Below are 27550 nucleotides of genomic sequence, written 5' to 3'. Positions count from 1 at the left end.
ACTTAGACTATTATGCTGATATGAATTTGTATGCATTTGTATGGGCTTTTTTTTTTTTACCCCACTATACATAAAAAAATACACAGAAATTTTTCTTTAGAAATTCAAATTATTTTATTCGTAGTTTTACATTTAAAAAAATGAAGCACATTCATGCACAGCAATACTCAGACAGCCGCAAACACGCACCCATTCAAAGAGCAGAATCTTAATTATCTGAAGCATAATCTGTCATAAACCAAGTTTAATGTTTACAATGTTTTTAGAAAATAAACCAAGCACATTACTAGAGGCAGGGGCATTTGTTGCGCAAAAAAAAAAAAAAAAAAACCTGAGGATGAAGGGTTCACATAATGCTGTAATGTAATTACATCAGCGAAACCCTATCCTAGTCAGAAGAGATGTCAGGTTGACTTTGATTAAAGTTTTATAAGGATCGCCAGTCACATATTGTTGAACACTTACGAAAAACAAAATATATTTCTATGAACTTTCTTTGATCAATAGCATTGAATTTTAGTTTTACATTAGGTAAACCTTTAACAATAAGGTTTTCCAGATCAACATGTTGAAAACCCTACAAAAATAGACATGTCCAAACCTTTATGTTTATTGTTGCCATATTTTTGTTGTGAGAGATTAGTTTTAAATAAATGCTTAATCTCTTCAAAAAAAAAAAAAAAAAAAAAACCTCATTACAGGCTGAGTAACCTTATCATTTACACAAAAGCACACTTGCAACTTATAGACTAAGGCAGTCCATGGGAACAATAAAAATACTGTACTTACAAAAGGTTACAACACATGGGCACACTAAGATTTAAAAACACTATGACTGAAAAGACGGTCAAAAGAAAACTCTCCTTTTTTTAAATGTCTTTATGAATTGTATAAGGTAGGCCCTAAATTCAACAATATTATATTTTAGCTTTGAATGGACCAGATGATACTTCAATGTAACTGAATAGAAAAATGTAGAGTTCTCATATCTGGCATTTTCCTTCTGAGTATCTTAGGCAGATTAAATCAACAGATGTATTCAAATAGATACTTTAATTATAAAAGACACTCTCACATCATGTCTATGACTACAAAACAGGATTTGAAAAAAAAAGAAAAAAAAAAGCTCCTACACAAACACACAAAGGAATGCTTTATTCACAAGTATTGTGCCTAAATATGCATCAAAAGTTCAACCACGGCCTGAAACAGCCATATAATTGGAGTGCTGAAGGTAATTCCACTCAAGACTCAAGTTACTTCTGCATAACTGATCGAGAAACCTATATCTTGATATTCAGTGACTGATAACATACTCTTGCAGGTAAGACTGAGTAAGGCTGCGGAGTTCCTCTAAAGCATAGTCCTCTGGCATGGGTAGACGTCCAATGTGTGGAGCAAGCTGGCAAAGAGGGATGTGTCGGGGATCCGGGGTGCCTTCACCACCCTGCTGGAGACTCAAAACCACTCGGAGGATGTTAGCCACACGTTTGGCCATCTCTATAAGGCAAGAGAAAACCAAGGTTACAATTCTACAGTAATTGTGAGGATTCATATTGTTAATCAATCCAATAAAGGTTTTCTAGCCGGTCCCATAAATTAACAAAGAAAACTATTTAAACTAGCTTTTCAGCAACATTATTTCAGTATAATTTTCCAACAAAACAGAGGAAAAGAATTTCAGACCTGATTGGGCAAGTCTGTCTTTAGCTTTGGAGCAGGGGAGGAGCTCTATTCTCCCACAGAGAGACGTCACCTCTGTATGCAGTCGCTCCAGCGCATAACCTGGGCTTTCAGCCTATAGATAGAAGATCACGTTAAACTTTGATTCTACTGAAGCAACATACTTTCCTGAAGCAGCAGCAGGTTACCTGTTGGATGTCCTGCAGTGTCTGGATGACATGGATGTAATCAAGGTAGACCCGCCCAGATGTGTCCCAGCTCTGAATCTGAACACTGCGCTCTGGCATTGCCAACCCCTCCAGGAATTCCAACAGGTACTTATGATTATCATTAATTATGCAGTCTATGGAATTATAAAAGACAGGAAGACAGGAAGATAGCATTAGGCCGGTTTTCAGGGCAGGCATGCATTTAACTTTTACAGAAAGTTCTATACAGCAAATATGTTAAGTGCCGGGACTCCCGATGCTGCCTTGGAATCGCGTTCTGGAGGGAGTAAACCTCGTTTGAAATCGCATTCAGGGGTTAGGATGGTCAGAGTACCGGCAACATGCGATAAGTGCGATAAGGTGCCCACTTCGAGCACTGCATTAAAGCCTATATTTCAAAAGATTGGTGTGAAAGGGGAAAAAAAGGCTCAGCGACAAAGCTTCTTATGAGATGGTCACTCAAGACTTTGAACATGCAGCTTTTTTCAGACACTGCAACAGCTGATATGACGTTACACTCTGCGGCATCTTTTTTAGAAACAAATTCAGCAAATCCAATATGTAAAAAAAAAAAAAAAAAAAAAAACTCCACAATACTCCACTTTTCTGCAACACTCATGCCATCACGGATTCATCTTTTAGTGGTCACACGTCTTCACATAATGCAAATTCGCAGATGAGTTAATCAAACCCCAATTATTCAATGTGCCTGGTTTCCCATATCCTGTGTTTGCATGCATATGAATAGAAGTCAATGGGACGAAAAGTATAGTGTGACTGACTGTACAAGAAAGTTGCACTGTAAAAGACCAGTGTGAATACTTGTAGAAATTAATAAGCTTTGTTTATATTGTTGCACACACAAAACGTATTTGAGGCATAAATAGTTTGTGTGTGTTTTTGGCTTATTCTAACCTGAGGCCAGGTGCTGGATGACCAGCCGATGGCAGTGATTCCAGTGGCCGGCCTTGTAAAGGTGCAAGGCTTCACGATGTTTATCTCCCTCTCTGCAGGCACGGATGGCCTTGGCCTGATGGATCCACTGGATGGGAATCAGCAACTTTTCCATAAGAAATTGCTCCTTCTCCATGGACTCTTCTGTCTCCTCAAGGGGGCAGTGTAAGTTGAGCATCTCCCGCACTGCACTCTCTCTACGTCTGCACATAATTATATAAAATAGGAATCATCTTGTGTACTAGTGTTGTCAAAAGTACCGACTTCAGTACTGAAATTTAAAAAACTAAGCGCTCTTGAACAGATTCTTCAACACCTCTGATTGGCCGTTGTGTTCATACGTTCAACATACATGTCTGTAATTGGCTACAATGATCAACGCTTCAAAAACATGTCGTAAATTGATGTCCTTTGCGCTCTTCTTTGACGCTCTTCGGGAGCGTTTGAAAGCAGGCAGATCTACCAGTGGATCAGTCTATCAGCTGTTATATTAGGGATCCGCTGACAGACACCTGCTTTCAAACACTCCTGTGTGTATCTGTTTAAGTGCTTGGTGTAGATGTTCAACATGTTTTTGAAGAGTTGATCATTGTAGCCAATCACAGACAGATGTTTAGCGAGTGAACACAATGGCCAATCACAGACATGCATGTTGAGCGAGTGAAGAATGGCCAATGAGAGGCGTTTAAGAATCTGTTCAACAGCGCTCAAAATGCTAGAGCGAAATGCTGGTGCGGTCACATTTTAAAAAATTCAGTACCAACTTGATACCGAAGTCGGTACTTTTGACAACACTATCACGTATAGTCACTCAACTCATCCTAATATAAAACTATCACAAACTAAATGAGTACTCGGAACAGAGCCGTCATTTACCCAGAGTCAGGTATGTGCAGCAGCACGAAGATAGCCATCTCCCAAAATCCTGCACTCTCCAGCTGGGCAGCATAGCTGCTGTGCAGCAAGCCCTGGCATGAGATGGACAGGTGATTGTAGTTAAGAGCCTGCAACACGTTCCACAGGTGCCAGCACAGCCGGTAGTCCAGATGATCAGCAGTTACTGTGCTGGGATCAAGTAGCTGTTGTAGGCTGTAATGCCTTATGAGGGGGGAAATAGTATAAGAGCAAAATCAGCCTACATACATAGACAGCCTATGGACATCACCATCAAAGAAAAAACAGGAATCAAAGAGGACGTGATTACAAACCTGTCACTGTAAAGTTTAAGTAGGTGGAAGCAGATGTCATAGAGTGGCTTTTTGGATTCAGTCTCATCCATCTCTTCATCCAATCCCAACAACTCAAGTTCATCTACATAGGGAGGTAAAGGAGGGCAAGCATACCTTTTCACTTCCTCTGAACCCTGAAAAGCATACAAATACACCATTTTAAAATATATCATTTATTCACATACTCTTAAAGGGTTAGTTCACCCTAGTGAAAAAAAAAAAAAAAAATGCCGTCAACTACTCACCCTCATGACAAATGAACACAAACAAAGATCTTTTTAATGAAATCAGATTTCTGTCCCGCCATTTACAATACATGCAACTACCACTTTGCTGCCTCAAATTTCATAAAGAGATCGTAAAACTAATCCATATAAATCAAGTAGTTTAGTCCAAATTTCCTGAATGGACATGATCGCTTTATATTATGATCAGATTGAATTTAGGCTTTAATTCACATAAACCAGCTAACATAAACAGAAGCTCAACCATACATGCTTTCATTGGTTCTTGCTGAAGCTCAAACGTGCTGTGTAACACAAGAATGAACCTCATTGGTTCTCGCACGTCAAGAGAACATGCTCGAGCTTCTGTTTACCACAACCGATATGTGAGTTGATGAATGTTTTTTATGTGAATAAAAGCCTAAATTAAATCTGTTCAGGGGACTAAACCCCTCAATTAGTTTTACAATCTCTTTATGAATTTTTTGAAGCGTCAAATTGGTAATTGTGTACTGTCAATGGAGGGACAGAAAGCTCTCAGATTTCATTAAAAATATCTTAATTTGTGTTTCAAAGAATGAGTCTTATGGGTTTGGAACGACATGAGGGTGAGTCACTGACAGAATTAATTTTTGGGTGAACTACCCCTTTAAAGTCATTACACAGTTGATCAAGAATCAGTGGCATCTCTCAACAGGAAGGTGATAAAACATGGTCTTTAAGCAAGCTATGGTCTTGTTGTGAAAAGTTGCCATGGTAAGTAATTCTATTGGAGGTAAATATATTTTTTCAAAAACACTGACTGACAATAAACAAAAAAAAGTTGCCTAAGGGATTTTAATGTTTAAAACAACAACTTGTTCAAAAGTTTGGGGTTCAGTAAGATTATTATAATTTTTTAAAAATTTATTCAGCAAGGATTAATCAAATCTTACAAAAAAAAACGTGCATAAATTACAAAGGAAGCAAGTTAATGAGTTAAAAAGCAGTTCAATTTGCAACTTGGTAACATAGCTAATGTTAAGAATAAATGTTTCTTGAGCACCAAAGCAGCATATTAAGATTCACATTTTTATATATATATAAAGCCTTTTAAAAATATAATAACATTTCACAATATTACTGTTTTTACTGTATTTGTGATCAAATAAATGCAGCCTTGGTGAGCAGATGAGAAATTACAACAACAAAAAAAGAAACTAAAATAGCTTTCAAAAATTGTGTGATGTGAGGTACCTGAAATGCAGACTCATATTTGGCGAGAGCATCAGCTACAGATGCAGTGGGAGGCAGCATGTACCAGAGATGAACAGCAACACACCGCTTCCAGTCAAGCTCGGAGCACACGTTTATAACGCTGTCGGTTGACTGCCACACCTTTATTAAAATAAATTACAATAGGGCTGTACGAAAAGGCTTTATTTTTCTGCACTATATATTGCAATAAGAAATACTGGAATGTTTACCAGATGACTTGAATAGCTACAGTATATTTGGAAAGAATGAATCAGTTATTTTAACTGTTGTACTGTAAATGAAATTGAATATTTACTAAAAAGAAATTAAGATGTAAATATTAGTATTGTAATTTTAGAGGTGTCCTTTAAAATACAACTCTAAAATTATTACAACACTAATATTTACATCTTAATTTATTTATTTTCAAACATTAATCATAACAAGCTGTTTTGTAATAACTGGCCTCACACATTAAATTTACAAACTACTGCGCCCACTCTTTTACTTACTGGTTTGCCTGCAAGCAAAGCAACGATTCGCAGCCTCTCCTCTTCTATGAAGGAGTCTGTCTGCATCCTGTTCCAGTCAGTGAGCTGCAGAGCCAGTAGATCTCTACAAAACTGAGAGCCCACAGCCTGAGACAACATCAGTGAAAGGCGATGGTCCCCTATAAAGACACACAGACTTTGTTAGAACCACTAATGCTGCTAACTGCATTCAGAAAAAAATAGTGTACACTCACCACTCTTCTGGGACAGTTTGCAGGCCTTGCTTATGCAGTGGCCGGTAAGGTAACTGAATACAGCCTCAGCGTGGTTGCGCTGAAGAGCCCGGCCCACCTCCTCCTCTATACACTCGGCAGCACTTACAGAGAGCCAGTGTGAGAAGCTCCTCCGCCTCTCAAGCTGCTGCTGGTAGTCCGAGTATTGCTCAGTCTCCACGTCTCGGTCACCAAGACGACCCCACAGGGCAGCACACAAAGTCCAAATTTGCTGCCAATGGGCCAGACCAGCTAATGATGAAGATCAAAATTATTTATGATATATACTTTTATATAATAAAGCTGATTTTTCAGCATCATTACTCCAGTCTTTCAGTGTCACATGATTCTTCAGAAATCATTCTGATATGCTGATTTGGAGCTCAAGAAACATTTCTTATCATCAATGTTGGAAACAGTTGTGCTACTTAATATATTGGTGGAAACCCAATTTTTTTCCAGGACCCTTTGATGTATATAAAGTATAGAAACAGAACAGAACTATATGAAATTGAAATATTTTATAACACTAAATTATTTTACTGTCTCACACACACAAAAAAAAAAAAAAAAAAAAAAAAACTTCATACCATCCCCTCCTCCTGTTTCTTTGTTGACCTCCACAATCCATTCTGCATAACCATGCAGAGCATCCACTCCTCTCGCTGGCTGAATGAAAGGACAGGAGTCCTCTGTGTTGATTGTGCTGTGCTTTAGACTGATCTCCAGCGGCCTGTGGTAAAGAGCAAGGCTCTCAGCCGACTGCTTGTGCTCCAGGCCGACCACCTGCTCCATACGCACTTTAAACAGACTTTCAGTGATCCTGGTATGATGCAAATATGGGAAAATTACTTTGAGAAACATTCTGTCGCTCTTATAAGGTAAGTTTTATTTGTGATAATAAACTATGAAGAAGTTAAACTTACTGTTTGCTCTTGGTTGGTTTGGGTAAGAAGCCAAAACCCATGCTCTCTGCTGCCTGCTCCTTCATTGTTTCTGTGACACTAAGTTGATCTCCACAGTGCACCAGTGTCCAGTTGGGACCCCAGCCCACTCTGAAAGACCGGCCTCTGAACAGAGCCGCGTCCATCAGTAAACGGCCTTTCCCTACAGTTACGGAGCCCTCCAGAGGTACTGGCCCACCTAGCCTACGGGCCCCGACGGTCCGAAGCGTAGGTTCTGGAGTAGGGGCCGGCAACATGAAGGATGGACCCAATGATGGCCATGGGGCTTCAGACACCAGTGTCTTGCTAAGCTTCTGAGGTATTCCTCCAAAAGGAACCTCTGGGAACTGGGGAAAAAGCCCTCCACCTGCTGTGAACTTTGTTTGTAATAGGGCTCCGACTGCAATGGAAAAGCCGTAATATCAGACAGTGCACTTTGCACAAGTACAGTACATGAGAAAATAATGTTTTTGAAAGAAGTTTCGAATGCTCACCAATTCTGCATTTGTTTGTACAAAAAATACAGTAAAAACTAATATAGTGAAATTACAATTTTAAAAAAGTAACTTTTCCATTTGAAAACATTATTCCTGTGATGGCAAAGTTATTGTCATGCTGAAAAGCATCATGATTTCTACAAAAATTTAAAGGAGTACAGCTGTTTTCAACATTGATATGAGCCATTATTAATAATGGAGTACCAATAATATAAGCACCAAATATAATAATTATAATTGAGCACCAAATCAACATTTTAGAATGATTTCTGAAGAATCATTTGAACCTAAAGGACAGGAATAATGGTTGCTAAAAATTCAGCTTTGCCATCACAATAATAAACGAAACTTAAAATATAAAATTTTAATCAAACAGCTGGAGCATTGGTGAACAAGAGATTTTGTTTAAACACATTATAAACTATTAATTATTCCAAAACCTTCGACCGGTAATGTATGTAAACTGTATTTAATGAATTAGTGGCATACTTGATGGCCGACCAGGTCCAGAAAGCAAAACTTTGGGGGAAGCCACATCCAGTATGAGCTTTGAAGAACCATGCTCTTGAAACAAGTCACATTCATCATCCTCTGCAAAGAGAGAGGCCTTCATAATCTGTGTGGAACACAAATCAACATTACTAAAATATCAGAACGCAACGTATTTGCAATCGATGACTCAATTACACGCACGCTACCTGTAAGGTATGAGGGTTGATGCCCATGGAGGAAGCGATCTGGCTGGATGCGGACACGGGCTCATGCTCGACAGGAGTCTCAGATCTCAGCTTGTTCTCCTCCAAAGAAGTTCTCTCTCCATCCTCCTCACCCAAAACACTGTCCGCGGGGTGCTCTTGAGTAATGTCGGCCATGTCACTGTCCAACTCCGACACACGGCTGAGCAGCTCAAGTACAGCAGTACTCTACACATATGCACATAAAGAGATCAAGTCAAGTCTTTTGTTCTTGATCCGAGTGCAGAGTACAGTTCTGCATCATCATTAAACTGATGCTGACAGACCGTTAACCAACATTTTTAGCAAATACTTGGCAGGCATCGAGGATCTAGTTGCTGCCAAATCAAAACATTGCTATGAAGCATTATGTATTATCCATTAAATGTCCTGACACAAACATTTTATCTTTATTGTATGTTTATTTGTCAATGAAATACAAGACAAAATCAAAGATTCACACACTGTCTTTCATACATTTTATGTTTCACTGCTATACTTCAAAACATTCTGAAAGCCCACAGGCTCATATCTGTAGAATATCTCAGATCAACACACTTTTGACCATTGAATGTAATGTTACTCAAATCACCTGTTAAAAATAATGCTAAAATACATCTGGTCAAGCAAATTCTTTGCCCGTGTTCTACAAATATACTTTATATTTTGGCAATGACAAAACCAAGCATAATTAAATACACTAATAATAATAATAATAATAATAATAATAATTATAGGCTTATTCCACTTAAAACACATTCAGAATCACCCTTTTTTATTGTGTTTGAAAGTAAAAGTTTCATTTACTCAAGTGTAACAAATTATATTCCACTGACAAATGTAAGATCTAGTCTTTACACTCAAAGCACCTTCTAATTTCAACTGCTAAGGGGAACAGTCAGCTTTACAAACTATAAATATTAGATAAAAGCTCCCTTTGTTATATGAACTTCCTTTGTAAACTTATATTTAAAATATGCACAGCATTTCCATAACTTCCGATCTCTTTGCATCACAGCTGAAAAGCATTTGAACCACTAAAACTCTTTGCTCTCTCCCCGCTGCTAGTGTAGATCTGGACTGTGGGGGGCACAGCAGGTATGAGTGAACTTGAGTGGCCCCCGGAGACCAATGTGTGTCAGACTCAGTGCGTTCCTCAGTCTACCTGAGCCTGTGGCGCCATCTGCTGCTGGGTCAGTGGAAGCTGTGAGATCCCAGGGTGGCCTCCTGTCTTCAGCTTCTTCAGGTCCAGCTTGGCCGGGGGGGCTTCCTCTTCTTCATCAGAATCCTGCAGGCCATACTTTGAGAAGTGGGCCACCTGTAAAAGGAAATTTCAGTTACATTCTCACAATTAATTATACATGACAACAGATAACTGCAATACAAGACCGGTCAGAAAATAAAATGACGCAAGCAATGGAGCACTTGGTGTAGGCACTCATACCTCAAAGACCCAGGATCCAGTTTCGGGTCGGTACTCCAAGAACCGGGCACCTTGTTTGCGAGAGGCTGCCTCGAGCCGGCCCTCGTAGTTCATCTCATTCAGCCTCTCTAGACTCTTGATCTGACAGCACGTTGTCTTGTCATTGGGCCACACACCATCTAAAGTCACTTCAGCACGTCTGCATGTAACAGAAAACAATGTTATGTTGAACTAATAAGGAGAAGTGCTGTTTCAAAGACAGTGACAGAAGTGGTTGAGGATGCAAAACCAATCCAGATTCGAAAAGTGTGATTTAAATCTTGAATTGTATTGTGTAATACAATAGACTATTTGACTGGACATTGACTCCCCAAAATAATGTAGAAACAACAAATATGGTGTCTTTAAAACATTTGTGTAATGGCATATTTTTACTAAGCACTAGTAGTCTAGTATCACTGATACTGAACTTTTTTTAGCCATTTATTATTGCCATTCAACATTACAGTGTAATTGAAAGCTATCAATTTTAACATTTAGTTGGCTTTAATATGTGTGAACTTAAAGGTGAACTAAGTAACTTTTTTACCTTAACTGAACAGCTTCAGAGTCATTGGAATGGTTATATTACTTATTTCGGGTTGAATGGTGGTCGTTTCGCACCCCCCTGGTGCCCGTGAGCGGAAAATTCGCACTTGCAACTTTGAGACGACGGGCCGCCGGCAGCCGCGGCAGGAAGTATCGCGTGATATCAGGTCTCGCGATGTAAACAATTGCTTTACGGCCAAAAGAAATCTGCTCAAATACTGTCATTATTGCACTCCCTCACGCTGTCCGAACCCGAAGGAAGAATACGTTTTAAAGAATGTCCCATCTGCTTTGATGTCGTTGATCTACTAGCCTCTGGTGTCTGAGAATCACCAAAGAGTTTTTACAACAGTGTTGTCAAATATCTATTCTGAAGCTGTGGGGGAACTCTAGAGAGAAACCTGCGAGCAAAAAGCGAGAATACAGCGAAGAAATCCCGAAGCTACTGAGTGCTGCTTTAAAACTCTCTTCACATAAACCAATTGTAATAAAGGTCACATTTAGCTGTGCCTTTAATATATCAGGGCTCAACGCCAAGGTTTTTTTTATAACTGGCACACACGGGCCTGTTCAGATTTTTGCCTGCCCTGCTAAAATTCTCCAAAAAAAAATGTTGTTTTAGTTGCAAACAATGCTTTGAGATTGTCAGGTAGGTCTAACAGGTTACTGAGGTATACAGAAACTGAATAATCAAACACTGCATAGTCTTCACTGAATAAATTATAAATTGAATATAGATTAATCCATATTAAAGCTACAAAAGTTATTCAGTCAAGAGCAGCGAGTGATTTTCTCTTTGTCTTTTGTTCTTTTATTAAAGGGCACCTATTATGCAAAATTCATTTTTACATGGTGTTTGAGCATAAATGTGTGTTGTCAGTGTGTGAGCAAAACCACCCTAGAATGCTAAAAATCCACCCAGTGGTTTTTTACAATCTCAATAAATCATAAGCACTGTCTCAGAATGAGCTGTTCTCAGATTCGGCGCAATGTGACGTAGAATTGAGCAGGCCCCTCCCAGAACTGTTGAGTGACACTTCAGTTTGAGCATAGACCCGCCCTGGGTGAGCTGGACACGAGTCCGCCATTGTTCGACGCTTGAGCAGCTGTAGACAAGAATGTCTCCAAAGCAATTGAGGTGTGTTGTTGATGGATGTAAGAATGAACATAGCAGTCTTCATTTACTCCTGTTGTTACTCAAGGATGGATCTGTACTGTTCGTGATCCAGCTTACACTCTCCGGAGCAACAGGCCTAACGTGACTGGACACTGAAGAAATGAAAGTGCGAGCGCGCACTTTATGACAGCTCTTCGAGTCATTTTACGGATATAAGGTTTACCAGTTTATTTAGCACCCACTGAAAAGGTGTGTATATTTGTTTACTGTTAGTTGTAACGAGTTTGTGTACTTCGCTGTGTATGTTGGTGATAATGAAAGGGAGAGAGAGAGAGAGAGTTTATGGATAAGACTTTAATGCACACTTCTTATACTATGTTTATTCAGCTCTTACAGAGATTCTCTGGAGTAAAACTAACACTCATCTTTTGTGTGATGTAAAATAAACTTCACTGAACTCGTCAGTATATTTTGGTCATCATTCGGACGGGTTTTGCTACAGCAGGCTTGTATTAGTGGATAAAAGCAGATGACAAATAAGTTATAACCATAATTAAACTAAACTATACCTGTTCTATGTCCATACAGCATATGTTCTCTGGCTCTGTGGGCATTATTGTCCGAGTCCGAGTCGAAATGAACACCGCAACTGAGAGTTTCTGTTCTGATATTATCAGATGAGATTGTCCTGACTGAAGCGCAAGCTTGTGAGGCTCCGCCCCCTGTGCCGTGCAGCAGCAGTTAATTTGCATTTAAAGGGCACACACTAAAACAGCGTGTTTTTCTGAGCCCCAAAAAATGACAATTTAAACATGCTGTAAAAAATGATCTGTTGGTTATTTTGAGCTAAAACTTCACATACATACTCTGGGGACATCAGAGACTTATTTTACATCTTGTGAAAAGAGTCATAATAGGTGCCCTTTAACCCTCTGGAGTCTGAGCGGTTTTCTGGGCCCTTGAGATGTTCTGACATGCTCTTACATTTGTGCTTTTTTCAGTTGCTTATAAACATATTAATGGCAAAGGTGTAAATTCACTCTATAAAGCACAAACAGGGCTACCATAATATGTGAGCCACGTGTATGTACATGTTTTAATTTTTGAGAGAATAATGTTTATGCGTGGATATTGAAAAAACTAAAAACTAAAATTTCTGAATTAAGGCCACAAAACACATAGTAAATATGTGTCAATAAGACTTTTGACCAATGGATGTCGTCGCCTATAGTTTTTTCTTCAAAATTATGTGAAAATAGTCTTGCTTTATCGTTCAAATAAAACCATACATTGATTTAAATTGATGTAAAACAGGTTTTGCTTGGAAAGCCAATATGCGAGGGGGCGTGAAGGAGGAGTGGTTTTCACCTGAATTACCACCCACTCTGCATAATGATGAGCCATTCACACAGGTGTGAAACTGGCTGAGCCACAATGCTTGGACAAAAGATATTTAGAAGAAGACTTATATTGACCATTTAAGATTTTGCTTACATCTATCTTGTACATATGTTGTGCTATTTTATTAAAAAGGTTACAATTACAACAATAATTACAATTTCAACAATATTTCAAGTGTACTCTTTCTTTGTAAAAAAAGAGAAAGATTATAGGCCTACATTTTATCTATGTATTCATTACTTTGAATATAGCCAACATTGGAACAGCTAACATCTTAGTTGATGACTTTATTTTTGACAAAAATATTAGGCTATTTTATATATAGAAATTGCTAAACAAAAGCTTATTTGATGAGGCAGTATATTCTACAGTAAAAACTGTACCCAAATCTACTAAACAAAATGTTGTCTTTCATATTTCGCCTGACTGTAAAGTTGTTTTCATGAAATATTAGGGCATATAAATGTTAATTTGCAGTTTACGTTGCTTATACAAATAGCCAACATTTTATTTCAACATATTTCAGTCGATTTTTACTCATCTCAGTATAGCAATACAGTTTGCTAAAACATCATCATTCGTTGACGATAGGCTTATTTACTTTAAATCCAGGAAAGTTGTTAATGAAAAAATTATTAAAATTAAGATACAATTGATACAAAACGAAATTCGTTTTAAAGAAAGGATTTGTACTTTCTGTTTTGAGGTCTCTGTGAAAGTTTGAAAGTCTTTTAGTGTTTTTTTTTTTAGAGCTCGCGTCCATAATGGAGAAAAAACAGAGCGCATGCCGTTCATTCGTCAATAAACAGAAACCCGAGAAGGAAAAACTTACTAGTATTCCTCAGCTGTATTCCTCGTATTCCTCATTATTCCTCACAGCGCTGCAAGACGGTGTAAGCAAGTAATGTTCTGAATAAACTTGTGTTTTGGTTTTCTCGAGCTGATGGGGGCGTTCACAGGATTGCGCGGATTACCTCAGCCATTTGCGTTTGAATAGCGCACGCTCTCCGTGGGCGGAGTCACATTACATTTGAATTAGCTCTAATTAGGTCGACTGGAATCGCTCTCTTTTAATACAGATTTCACAAGATGAGAATATTTGTTTTTTATATAAATTACTTCATTTAAAAGAAGAGATTTCAAGCTTCATAAAGACATATATCACTTGTATGTGTGAGAAGTATTCACTGAGTTATGGTTCATTTTCGGACGCGTTTCAGAATGGACTACACGGACAGAGAGAAGGCAGAACTCGCTTCGTGTTAATTTTTCTTTATTTGTCGAAAAGCACAACACTATGTTTTTATTGTGAGTATACACAAAAATAATACACATTTAACAGAATCGATTGATGTATGGAACTCCTATGGAAAATCAAAGTCAACAGAGTATTCATGAGTTTCTTTTACACTGATAAAAAAAAAGCGAGCTGGTATCGCCGGCGATACCGTCGACCTCAGGGGGTTAACATTAATGACAGACAGCAGCAAGTTTATTAGGCTGCTGCCACTTTAAGACAAGAAGTGGATCTGACACACTTCCTATTTTTTCAGACAAGTCTTTACACTTTTTATTCATTCTCTTTACATTCTTCTTGAAAGAGAACTCAACGCGGTACAGACACATAGTCTTTGGGTCTTAATCGCACCGCTACAGATTTGAGCTCTTTTTGCATCTTATCGTGCTTGAATCGTTTAATAGCACTTGAATGAAAGATAGCCTAATCATATACTGTAGATCAGTCAAAGGACAACAGAAAAAAAGGATGATTCGTTAATTGCATTTAATATTTTTAACGTGTTAAACTGAGAAAAACAATATCGCAAAATTAATGTGTTAATTTTAACAGCCCAAAATTACTTGTAGGCCTGTATAAAAAATAAATCTAATTGGCATAAAAACACAGTATTCATAGATTCGTAGAATGGGCAACAGCGTCGCGTTTTTACTTTGCAGCAGCGCTAATATTTATTTAATGAAAAACATGCAGCGCTAATATTTATTTAATGAAATTATAGCCTTTTGAAGTTTAATAAATCACAGTAGGCTGTATCTTGATTTCTGTTTTTCCATTCCCAAATTTAAGACCAATTAACCTGTTAAGCTGCAACCCCTCTTTTGAAAAATCCCCAGAAATGACATACCCAAACTGAAACAGATACAGTTCATGAACCCTTTGTACTAAAAGCACAAGTATGGTCTCATTTGAAAGCTGACACCTGGCAGTTTATTGTAAATGTAGAATTAATTATTGTCATAATGAAAAAAAATGTTATAAATAGCTTCAAAGTTTTGTAAAATTATTAGAAATTATTTTTTATGAAACATCCTCATGAAAATAAAATTGAAGTTGGCACTGGAGCAATCTAGAAATGCACTACAACTAAAGTCACGTCTAAACATTTTATGTTTAAAATCTGAAGATAATAAGTCCAAAACTCCGTATTTAGTTAAATGTTTTTCAAGACCATGTCATGTGACTTTATTTTAATTTGACGCTAAAATGCTACTGATGTTTATTGCCATCTTCTAAGCATCTATCCAGTATATTGTCTCTATTGTTTTGTGGTGCAAACGATCACCATTCAGTCTCAGTCTCCCCCTGCACACATTCACACCTCTCCAGCCTGGTTATGGCTCGAAATATGCATTTCTTTTGTCTGCATTATAGTTACTAACAACTGGCTATTCACATGCTATTCATAGGGTTTCAGTGCATAATTTCTTTTCTCAAAGTTCACCCCACATTTTAAACTGTATCAAATGCATTTTTTGAATAAAGAAACATTTCAGTAAGCGTTCAAAAAATCATAAAAGTATAACTGCTAGGTTGCAGGTGCACCAAGTGCTAGCTAGCATGTTAGCTTAGCACACCATCAATACACGACAATTTATGAGATTAAAACCATGTTTGTGCTTATAAACTTACTTTATAAAGCAAATCGAGTATTTTAAATAATCTTCTGTGATCTAATTTGGCTTCAGATAAAAAAATCAGACAGAAAATATACTATTGGTATAGCATTCTGCACAATGATTCTATATAGATTAGCATTACATTATAAATATAATCTATTATTATGGAAATACCTGGCATGGCTTGAAAAACACAGGTAACTCAAATATCATAGCAAACATGTTTATTGTCTTCAAAACGTCTGTATCTGCATGTCTTGTTAGCTTTGTGTGTATCAGTGACGCCGAATGTCACATGATTATGGCACTTCTTCATGTGTTCTATATATGGACTAAAACTGTGCACAGGGCGGCGAGGGCGCCCTCAGGCTATTGGTATGAATTGAAAACACAGTATCAGAGTTATGCATTCGCTTATAATGATTACGCCCGTTTCACACATACTCCGTTTGCAGTGCGTATGCGGTGCGTATTTTTTTTCCGTACCCATGTTAACAGGTTAGAGCTTTCACACTGCACACGGATGCAGTCCGGCGATCCGTTCCAGTTGCGGTGCGTATACAGCAGTGCAGCGATCGTTTCCGCACCGAGTCTATTTTTGCTGTGCTGCACGCGCTGAATTAAAGTGACAGTGCATGTTTCGTGGTCAAAATGAACACAGATTGACCTAAAAATGTAGCAATTTCACCATAAATGCGATTAATTAAATAAAATTTAGTAATCTCAACATAAATGTATTTAAATACTTTTTTTTCACTTTAAGACCGGGGTAAAGCAAGGAAAGCTACAATTTACCTCAACAAGGTGACATAATGAACAACACTTGTCTCATTCGTGGAGGTGGAAAAACAAGTTCTTAGTGATATGCAAGATTTATTGTATTCAAATTTAAATGAAAAAGAAAAGGCATGAGAGTCGGCTGTTTTTGTCAATTTTAAGTTTTAATTTAAAATGTTTGCGATTTAATATAAAGTACATGGTTAAATATTTGCCCACTTGCTTGAGCAACTTAATATAAGTAAAAGTAATCCATTGAATAATAGGCTGACGTTGTTTAAATTGTGTATAAACGTGCGTCTGTTAAAGAGTGTATATGCGTACAAAGACAATCGGAATGCTGAGACGTTAAGATCGGGGTAAATCAAGGGAAAATACCATTTACTTCAATAAGACAACATAATGAACAACACTCGTCTCATTTGTTGAGGTGGAAAAACAAGTTATTAGTGACATGCAAGATTTATTGTATAAAGATTTAAATTATGCAAAAGAAAGGCAAGGGTATGAGTCTGCTGTTTTTGTCAATTTTAAGTTTTAATTTAAAATGTAGGCTATGCGATTTTAATAGTATAGCCTACATGGTAAAACATTTTTACCACTTGCTTGAGCAACTTAATATATAATTATATAGAAGTAATGCTTTTAATAATATGTTGTTTAAATTGTGTTTAAACGTGAATACGTCTATTAAACAGTGTATATGTGTACAAAGAGAATCGCAATGCTGACAAAAAAAAACTTTTTTAAAATAAAAGTTGCTGATAACTTCTGGATTTGAAATACAAATAGTGAGTATGTATTCGTGGTATAACAGCAGCGAATCAGTTACGCACTGCAAACGCAGCATATGTGAAAGCACTATTGCGCCTGCTGCTCCTGCACTGCATACGCACTGCAACACGCACCGCATATGCACTGCACACGGAGTATGTGTGAAACGGGCGTTACATCGACGCATTTGGGTATAAATTCAATAAATATTATTCCTGTCTATAGAAATCTGATGTAAACCTATGAGAATATATCAATATTTCTCCAAATCTGCACATTTTTGAGCTAAAGCCCTGAAGGACGTTGTTTTGTGTATCGCTGTCATGACGACAGCACGGGAGTTTTTTATGAATGAAAGCGGCTGACGCGCATAATTCATATCAAAGGTATCGACTCATTTTTTCATTTCATAACTCCTGACACAAATTAAGAAATAACTGTCGCTATGAGTTTCTCAGAATACAATAGTGGTCAAATACTGAAACTTGAGTCTCATATCTTTTTAATGATGTATAGTGTGTCAAGGTATAACATTAAATCTGATAGTAAATTTGAACTAAATAAAAAAAAAACGCTTCAGTGCGCCGACGCACTGGTGAGGCTTAACAGGTTAAATAGATAATCAAGAAGTTTGTTTTACCATTTGAGAATTTTTATGATCTTTGATTTAAAAAAACTAAAATGACATTCCAAGGACCCGCAGGGAGCCCTTTAAGTCACAAACATGCAGCACGCTTCAAAATACATTTACATTTTGAACATCTATTTTAAAGTCACAAATGCAAGTGTAACGCTTACAATGTTGAATCCTGAGATTACCTGTTTAGTCCCTCTCCAACAGGAGGCTTGTCTTTGTCATCAGGGTACACGATTATCTCCTTACGCCGGAAGTACACAATCTCATCCAGGTTCATGTTGGTAAGATTCACCTCACCAGGGAAGAAAACGGACCCATAGCCTGCAAAACCACAACAACAAAGCATTGTTATGTCATGCTCCACTGGTGGGCTACTTGGAAGATCATTTGTTCTTTTGCATGGTAATGCTTCAAGCAATAGTTTTACCCTTTCTGCCAACAGTGAAGTTCTCCAAAATACACTCCCCGTTTTCATTCAACATCTTTCCCAGCTCTTCCATCGATGGGATGGTGTAGTAGCCTACACGGCAAAGAACTATTCCTGAAAGAGGTCAGAATAAGAAGGATTAGAATAAGATTTCTAGCCCATCAAAACATTGTATGTTTTAAGGAACATCAACTGAGACAAGCGTACCAGCTGGGTGAGGAGGTTTCTGAGCCTCCAGCTCCTCATCTCTTTCCTCCTGAATGGAATCCTCAGCCAGAGAGATCTCCTCACTGCTGGCCTCCAAGCCATTGCGATGACTGGCAGTTCCCCGCATGTTGAACTCCGAGATGGTGTCCTGTAGCAAGGGGCTTGGCTGGCCGTGTGGAATGGGTTTGGTGATCGGGTTGGTGTAGAACTTTGAAACCTCTAGATCATCCTCCCCACTTCTCTCCACAGTGACTTCTCTAGTATCACCATCATCCATACTCAGACTGAAGAGTGACAGGAAAACATTAAATTTGTGGTTGCCTCTTTAATGACTGCAAAATATTACTTCACATCAAAACGGTTGAGAACTAATGTCAACTCACCTGAGCCCATTCTGTGGGTACTCTGAAGGGGAGGCCAAATCATCAACCTCTCTGTTCACAGAGTTGTTATACAGACTGCTGTTATTCAGATTCTTCAACACAAGCTTCTTTATGCTCTTCCTAAAATGCAGACAGGAACACTTTAGTTAGTGCACTACATCTTTTGACCTACATGTGCAATAAGTGTAGCTACAGTTATGACGTCAGGCTCTTACCTAGGCATGAATGCTCCATTGTTAAGAGATGGTTCATCATCATCAAGCCCATCGAAGAGCTGAGATTTGGAGGAGCCAGAGGAGGAAAGAGCTTTGGGCCGCACACGGGTGGCAGGACGAGGTGTCAGTTTGTACTGAGTAGGGGTAGTCAGGGCTTTCTGGGCAGCTGGATTTGTGGGCTTGAGACGCTAATGAAGGAGAAGATATATTAGCAGTGCATATACTGTGCCAAATGGTCTCTGATGTTTTATTAAATTAGTGAGTGGCTCAATAAAAGTAGGGCAGCATGATTAATGATTAAAACTAAAAGTGTGAGTGAACACATTGTATTATTTTTCCATGGTTCACAGTAAATGCTGCTTCACACTAAGTCCATCTCTACATATGCTGAGTTTGGGTCACTTTAACATGCAATTGGGAATGAAACATGCACCAACCATCTTCCCAAACTTGTAATGAGAAGTGCTTATCAACAAAAGGTAAGTTTTAAGGGCTGCCTGTCATTGTTTAGTCAAAACAACTGTTTGATGGTTAAACATTTAAAAATGTAGAAATTAAGACAGCCATAAATATAGCAGTCATTTTAGTCGGAAAACAAAATATAACTATATTCCTTCATAAACACTATTTTTACAGTATTTTTTTATTTTCATTTAGCAATAAGAAGAAATTAATGTTTTTATTTCTTAGGCATATTGATGTATAATCAAATTTTGGCTAAATTGTTCAGCCCTACAAACATCATCAAATAATTACTATTTTTTTCACCAAATTGTGCAGCCCTACCATGTAAACTTTAAAAATCAAACCTCTTCCTTCTTTTTGGGGTCCGACAGTGGGTTTCTGAAGAGGGGTGAGTCTCCAAAAGGAGAGTAGGCCAATGCATTGATCTGCTGCTGGAGGACAGCCTGCTGAGCGGCTGCTGCACTGGGGTCCGTCAGAGCTGTGAACAAAACACGGTATACCAGTCATTTATTTATGAGAGCTGCTGGAACATAATTCTATATTTTTGAACGAAAGATGTTTGTGATTTTTCTACAGCAAAATGTTTATTTGTTTTTTGTCTGAAGGATTATATTGCTCATGCACATAACATGAGGATGTTGGTTAGAAGTATATTATTAGGTTACTATATAACCTAGTACAGGCACACATTTATTTTCCTGTTGGTTCTTTGCAATTTTGGGACATATGCTGGCAAATGTAACCTTACAGTTGACTTGCCAAATCACTTCCAATTGTTTTATTAATAAAATTAATATAGGATGTATTGGACGCAAATTCTTTATGGGGCATCATAAATACTTGCTTTAAATGTACCAAGTAGTCAAACACAAAAAAGATGCATCGATAATTGTTTTAGCATCGCAGCCCTCTGAATCGTAATCGAATCGTGGGGTGCCTAGAGATTCCCACCCCTAATGATTTAAACCAGTTTTAGGAATGAAATCATTTATGAAGCATTTGCACTGACCCACAGGCTGTTGAGGAGCGCCAAAATTCAGAGTGTTGGCTCCGGTGTTGAAGCCTCCAGTCCCAAAGGTGCCCATTGACCCCAGGGTGGAGCCCAGCTTGTTCTGGTTGTTCCCAAACAATGACGTCTGGCCAGTTCCTACAGCTGAAAATACAGATAAATACTCAGAAGGCCTGTTTTAATTCTCACAGTAACAAAAAAAAAAAAAAAAACTAGCACCATAAAACATACCTCCTCCGAAGCCAGTTCCCAATCCTGTTCCCAGTCCTGTTGCAGCAGTTTTGTTCCCAAAAAGACCCCCACCAGCCCCAGTTGCACCGAATCCTTCAAAAAAAAAAAAAAAACACCAGCATTTAATTTCTAGATCAAATCTAGGAGTGAACTTGTTGTGAAAGTGATGGGCATCATTTCAACCAGAGACGACAAAATTTGATTGCAGCAAATACTGATCAGCATTAACATCAGACAACTTCATTTAAAGACTCACCAAAGGTTGAGGTGTTTGTGTTAGCCCCTAAAGTGAGTGTAGGCTTATTTGCAAACAGACCAGTGCCTGTGCCAAAGGAGGGTGCGCTAGTGGTGGTGGTGCCAAATCCAGCAGGCTTATTACCAAAAAGATTCTGTGAAATAAAGACACAACTTAACCATTTTGAAAAAACGCAAAAAATGTAACATTGTGAAAATCTGACAATTGACTTTAGAAAAAAATAAAGGAAAAAAACAGCTAATTGTAGCCTCTTCAGAAATCACCTGTGTACCCACATTCCCAAAGCCGGTGTTAGTTTGACCGAAAATTCCTGTGCCAAAGCCTGCAGCGGTACTCGTGTTAGTGTTTCCAAAAAGTCCTCCGGCCTGAGAGGCAGCCGTGTTGCCAAACAGCCCCTGCTTAGAAATGAAATTAATGTATTAAACACAGAATTAACCTGATTTTAGATTAATAAGATCAGTTTAGTAAATCAGTGCAGACTGCAGATATTTAGTACATCTGCTGGAACTCACCATAGTGCTGGTGTTGGGCTGGCCCATGGTATTGGTGTTGCCAAAGGAGAAAGTGTTGTTTTGGGTGGTGGTGGCTGAGCCAAATGGTTTGAAGAGACTGGAAGCTTGCTGCTGTTGCTGCTGTTGCTGTTGCTGCTGCTGCTGTTGCTGCGGCTGGCCAAACAAACTTCCTGTGGTTGTCCCAAATGCCCCAGTGCCTGCAGTGCAAGAAGTTAACACCCATATTCAAGACAACAACGAAAAAAACGACACCAAACCAATTCTTAAGGTACTTACTCGTGCCAAATGAAGTCTTGTTCTGGCCGAAGTTGAAGCCAGTGTTTGGAGCTGAGGAGCCAAAGAGTCCAGTGCCAGTACTGGGAGTAGCTGCGGCTGTCGGTCCAAAGAGACCACCTGTGCCAGCTGCCATGGGGTTTGAGGGACCCTTCCTTCCAGCCTGGTAATCCTCAAACCTCAATTCCTTAGATCAAGGAAAGAAAGGTATAGATATTTTATCATGCTCCAAATCCTCAAAACTCTAGACAACAGGTTTGTTACACATTTTCTGTTTTCTGCACTGTGATTGTGACAATTTCTTCAGTAGGTCGCCACGTACTAAAACAACTACCACAAAGTGAGAATCCATCCTACCTCTAAGGATTTGTTCTCATATTCCTTCATTGCAGTGATGCACTGGTGTTTGGTGTTAATGCTGGTTGTCACACCACCTTTTACCATTGTGTCACTACCAGTTGGTGGCTGTAAAAAAATAAAATAATAAAATAAAATAAATAAATAAAACAAGAGATTTTGGTAAAAAACCTTGTATGAAAAACAGGTAGCTCAAAGTGCATCCATGAAGAAAACAAAAAAATAAAAAAATATATATATATATGAAAAGTGTAATCATGTCTAAACGAACATTGAATTTGATTGTTGTGCCAGGGGGTGCAGCAGTGAAACTTGATGCCCCAAACAAAGAGCCTGACGTTCCTCCAAATGGGTTGGATGCTGTGTTGGTTGTCCCGAACAATCCACCGCTACTGGTGCTGGTACCAAAAGCTGCAAAGCAATTCAAACAGTTATTTAGTTGGTTGTTTCCAAGCTAATCTTTTAATTCAAAACACTTAAAAAATAATTTAAAAAACACATTTATCTACACAGACATACAGCAGGAAACTTACTGCCAAACGAGGCTGGTTTGTTGGCACCAAAGGCATTATTCTGCTGGGAAAACAGTCCTGCACTTCCGGTGTTGGTGCTTCCAAAAAGGCTGTTTGATGTGCCACTAGGGGCACCAAACCCGAACCCACTACTGGTGGAGGAGGTGACGGGCTGACTGAAAGTGCTTGAGCCAAAGAGACCACCTTGAGGACAAACACAAATATTTCAAGACAAATGACACTGTTGACCAAATACAAGCTTCTTATTGGACCACTGATATCTTATGTGTAGCACATCAGTGATTCTAATTAAGTCTTCCTTCCAAACCATCCTCAAATCAGTAATTATCAGATAAGTCTTCTCAGCAAGTCACAACTTGACTCACAGCAAATTCACTTCTAAGATGACTCACTCAACAGCAAACATTATTTTGTTCCATTACAGCACAAGTCACCATTCATCTACGTATTCACGCTCTATTTTGCAAAAGACATTTAAAGTAAATATTCTTGTCGTCTTAACCTGCAGTGCTTAAATCAGTGAGAACTGGTTTTGTAACACACCAATGCGTTCATGCAGGTTGCCTCTGCATCCACACTGAATAAAGTAATGCTTAAATCTTAGATAAGTCTCAAATACAAGCCTATCCATCAATAAAAAGCTATTTATATATATTTTATTAAATCACAATATCAACTCAATTAAATCTTAAAGTGATTAATTATTTGAGTATTTAAAGATTCCGCATTACCTGGCTTGTTCTGGGTGGTCCCAAACAGTCCTCCTCCTGTGTTGTTTGCCGTACCAAACGCTGAAGATCCAAAGCCCCCTGCTGCTCCAAACCCAGCATCTGATGACAAAGGTAGCAAAAAAAATTCTTACTTTGTCTCTGTACAGTATTAATTATTGGTTCTCTCATTACACAAAACATGGAATACTTCAGCAAACATATTAACTTACTTTGTTGCCCAAATGTAGAAGAAGTCCCAAATCCTCCTGTCCCTCCCCCAAAGGGAGCACCAAAAGATTTGTTGAACATCTTGCACTGCTATAGAGCCTGCATATGTCTACACAAAAGAGAAGAGCTTTCAGGTCTAGAATAGCAAAATACACTTCCGCTGATTTACATTTACATCAATCCATTAAAAATACCTAAATGGCTATGCGTCACACCATTCTTTTGTTCACTACAATGCTGAGTGTTGCAATAAATATTTCTGAAAGGTGTACCGGTACCTGCTATGGATTACTGCTGGGAATGACCGCCTGTCTGATTGTCTTATAAGAACTTAGGAAGTGACAAAAGCATGCCTTACAAAGAGTGGCATAGTACTGAAATCAGCTCCTTTTTACTTGATTTCCCATTTAGGCCTTTTTTGTTGAAAAATAATGTTACATATTAATTATGATACATCAGGCTTTTTAATAATGTTTATTTGTACATCTCTCAATCATCACTGTATTGCATTGAATTATGTTTAAACAAATATAAGCAAATTGCATAATTTTTGCTAAGTTTCGGCCTCATGTATTCATATAAAAACTCCATATTCTCACTATTTGACACTATATAAGCAAGCCTGATGTATCAAATGATACAAAACATAAAACAGATATGTAAAATGTAGACTTTTTAATATAAACTGTTCCATTTTTTTTTATGTTTTCGAAGAATTAGATTTACATACTACTACTTAGTCTCCCAAATTATTCTTTATATTTAGCTACTCATTCATATATATATATATATATATATATATATATATATATATATATATATATATATATATATATATTTTTTTTTTTTTATATATACACAACCACAAAGACTAGTTGGACATAAGTATTTAAATGAATACTGCCTTTGCATAATTCACATTTCCATACTGTGGAAACATCCATACAGAAACAAATGAGGAATTCATGAGAAATGTGAGAGCACAAATATACATTTCAAAACAGTTACATATGATGTTCCCTGAAAAGACAGTTGCCATGTTTTTATTTGTAACTCAAGACAAGTAGCGACCATAGCACGGCATAAAATAATTCAAAATGTGGCATTAATTGGTAACAAGGGATCCGAAAAGTATATCATAACATTTTAAACATGTTAAAGAAATTGTTTTTAGACAATTTCAGAGAAGACAAAACAATGTATATTAGCAACGTTGAGCGCCAGAAATGTCATGTGCAAGTGAATTTACGGCCTGTGAGAATTGTTATTAAATTTCCTTTATGGTTCTATGATTGACATTTGACTGGACCTCGACAACACATTTCATTACATAAATATTTTGGTTTGTTCCGGATTAAACCTGAGCGAACTAGTCTGTACAAACAAGTGCGGACCAACGCAGCTAACGTTAGTAAAAAGAAAGGTAGCCGTCATGTGCTAACATTAAAGTTTCTATTTCAAAATACATTTATTTGAAGCGTCAACGAGCTCCTATCAATCGATTTAATATATAACATTTGTCAAAAATCTTTCGATTTATTTAGTCCCCCATACATATACACAAATGCTATACGCAAAGTTTCCACTTTCAAATTCACATGGCTCGCTAGAAATGCTAACATGCTAGCAATCGGGTTTGAAACGCAATTTGTCTAACAAGCGCATATAATCAGTCTTACCGTTTATTATCCTGTGATTCCTAAACCAAACGTCCAGTAAAGAGTTTCTCGCTCGAAAGGCTCGATATTTATGGCAAACGTGAATCCGGTGTTGTCAGTTTAGGACATCAACTTGCTGACTTTCTGTCTCTGCTCAGTGTTGATGGAGGGAAACAACGTAGCTAACAGATAGCAATCCGCGTCATATTTAGACCTCAGACGTCATCACGCATCACGTGTTCATTTCCTTCGCTTAGGCTTTTTCTTCTTGTACAATATAGCCACCATAGACTGTAAAAAAAATAGAGATAGCTACGCACAAAGCGGATGTTTTTGTATAAATGTTAAGTCAGGAAAAGTTGTTGTTGGTATGCGTACACACACTAATGGCAAGACTTTGTCAGCCAACTGCCTGACCTGGAAACCCATAAACAAGTCCTTTGGACATTTGGAAAGAGTTGGTGAACTCAGTAACGCAAATGCATGTAGCAGCCAGTACGCCTATAATTTGGTCAATTTACTGGTTGTTCAAAATAAGCAATTTAGCTCCTCTACAAAAGCATCTTGATGTAGGCTACTTTTATTTATTTGTATTTATTTTTTTGTTAAAGAATCATACATTTGGAGGCTAACAACCCAATGCTAAAGTCACCATGAAATCAAATTTCATGGAATATTGCAGTATTTATTATAAATGATTTATCCATGCACATCATTACTGTTATTTTTTTAATTCATGTGCATAATCTTTAATCAATTAACTTTTTAAATAACCGCCCTCTTGCAACACCAGGTGTGTTGGACTTGAAGCGGCGCTGCACAGACCGATCGGTGTATGATATCAAAGTGCCGCAAGAGCAGGCGGCTCTATATGCTTTTGAATCGCTCTCGCGGTACTTTGATGTCATACACTGACAATGTTGGGGAGTAACAAGTTACATGTAATGGAGTTACGTAATTTAATTACAAATAAAATGTAAATCTATTACAGTTACTTGTGAAAATGTTAACGGTGAAAATGTTAAAGGGGGTTACATCTGAATATTTTCTTAGCCTGGTTAAAACCAGACCATTCTCAGTAGTAACTGAGTTATGGTCTGGCAAAGCTCCATAGACAAATCATTTCCAAGGGGGCGTCATCAACGGACGTCGTTCAAATGCCTCTGGGCGCAATTGGATAGACCCAAAACCAATCAGAGCGATCGTCATCGTGTAAAGCCATATGCTGCGTCCCAATTCGCCTTACGCCATAAAAGTATGTAACGTTACTCTTTTTGTGAAGAAAATGTATTTGCTTTTGAATGTGTAGCAAAAAAGTAGGCAAGCTTTGGGACAGACTACTTCGTCATCTTTATCGGACGGATCTGTCGCGTGCATCCTGTCACGTAAACTGCCCTGTCAATCATCTTGTCCCAGTTAAAATCCTCTATTAAATCTAATTTAATTTCCTACCATTTCGGAGAGAAATGTAGTAGCATGTTCATCTGCCAGTGGGTCTTTCATGGAGACTGTCCTCATGTGTTTGCAATTTGAATATAATAATGCATTTAAAAGTTGAACGGACGTCGCTCAAATGCCTCTGGGCGCAATTGGATAGACCTAAAACCAATCAGAGCGATCGTCATTGTGTAAAGCCCGCCTCAACGTTTCTGATTGGTGCCGCAATTTCTAGGCCATGGAAGTGAGCTTGAATGAGCTCTTTGCCAGACTACTTCTCGAGCAAATCTGAATTTGCCGGAAGTTGTCTGGGTTTTCCCAGGCTAAGGATATGTTGAATAATTGTTTATTTGCCTGTTTATGATGTGCACGATGCCTCCGGCCATATAAAGGCCGTTTAGTAAAGTGATGCTATTCTGATGCTTTTGATTGGTTCTCTTGTTTTGTGGTGGCTGCATGTGCACTTTGAAATTAAATGGATACTTCACCAATTAGCATTAAGCTTTGTATCTGTAGAAACCCGGTAGTATTTTCAAATGACCG

General features: G+C 38.1%; 1 protein-coding gene across 4 annotated transcripts; it reads right to left on the bottom strand.

The window, feature by feature from the left end:
* Window positions 1–98: 98 nt before the first annotated feature.
* Window positions 99–25829, bottom strand: nup98 (nucleoporin 98 and 96 precursor). Of its 4 annotated transcripts, none has more exons than XM_081390650.1 (33): window positions 25592–25829; window positions 23915–24021; window positions 23706–23804; window positions 22975–23157; window positions 22713–22852; window positions 22442–22549; window positions 22088–22271; window positions 21812–22008; window positions 21563–21694; window positions 21300–21432; window positions 21044–21136; window positions 20813–20956; window positions 20148–20281; window positions 19339–19526; window positions 19124–19243; window positions 18741–19024; window positions 18534–18647; window positions 18289–18427; window positions 9918–10095; window positions 9639–9791; window positions 8438–8662; window positions 8229–8355; window positions 7225–7642; window positions 6889–7121; window positions 6281–6550; window positions 6048–6205; window positions 5536–5676; window positions 4055–4209; window positions 3723–3944; window positions 2808–3049; window positions 1872–2026; window positions 1687–1798; window positions 99–1500 (listed from the first exon to the last, which is right to left on the bottom strand). In XM_081390650.1, exons 2-33 carry the CDS (start codon window positions 23991–23993, stop codon window positions 1298–1300), a joined length of 5463 nt encoding a protein of 1820 aa, XP_081246776.1. In that variant the 5' UTR covers window positions 23994–24021; window positions 25592–25829; the 3' UTR covers window positions 99–1297. The 4 variants fall into 4 exon arrangements, with proteins under 4 accessions (XP_081246776.1, XP_081246775.1, XP_081246777.1 ...); XM_081390649.1 differs by having other exon boundaries at window positions 21563–21697; window positions 25592–25797; XM_081390651.1 differs by having other exon boundaries at window positions 21575–21697; window positions 25592–25731.
* Window positions 25830–27550: the final 1721 nt, after the last annotated feature.

This window comes from Scardinius erythrophthalmus (assembly GCF_964197995.2).
Source record: "Scardinius erythrophthalmus genome assembly, chromosome: 17".
NCBI lineage: Eukaryota > Metazoa > Chordata > Actinopteri > Cypriniformes > Leuciscidae > Scardinius > Scardinius erythrophthalmus.
Note: the sequence above shows the minus strand (reverse complement) of the source record. Positions and strands in the feature narration are given on the sequence as shown.

What these genes read in the sequence shown, in the direction of transcription:
- nup98 (XM_081390649.1), bottom strand. Translation starts at nt 23,993, where the DNA reads ATGTTCAACAAATCTTTTGGTGCTCCCTTTGGGGGAGGGACAGGAGGA. An exon ending in GTTGGAGAGGGACTAAACAG is followed by an intron (nt 10,096 to 18,288) that starts GTAATCTCAGGA and finishes TGTTACATGCAG; the next exon opens with ACGTGCTGAAGTGACTTTAG. An exon ending in TCAACCCTCATACCTTACAG is followed by an intron (nt 8,356 to 8,437) that starts GTAGCGTGCGTG and finishes TGTTCCACACAG; the next exon opens with ATTATGAAGGCCTCTCTCTT.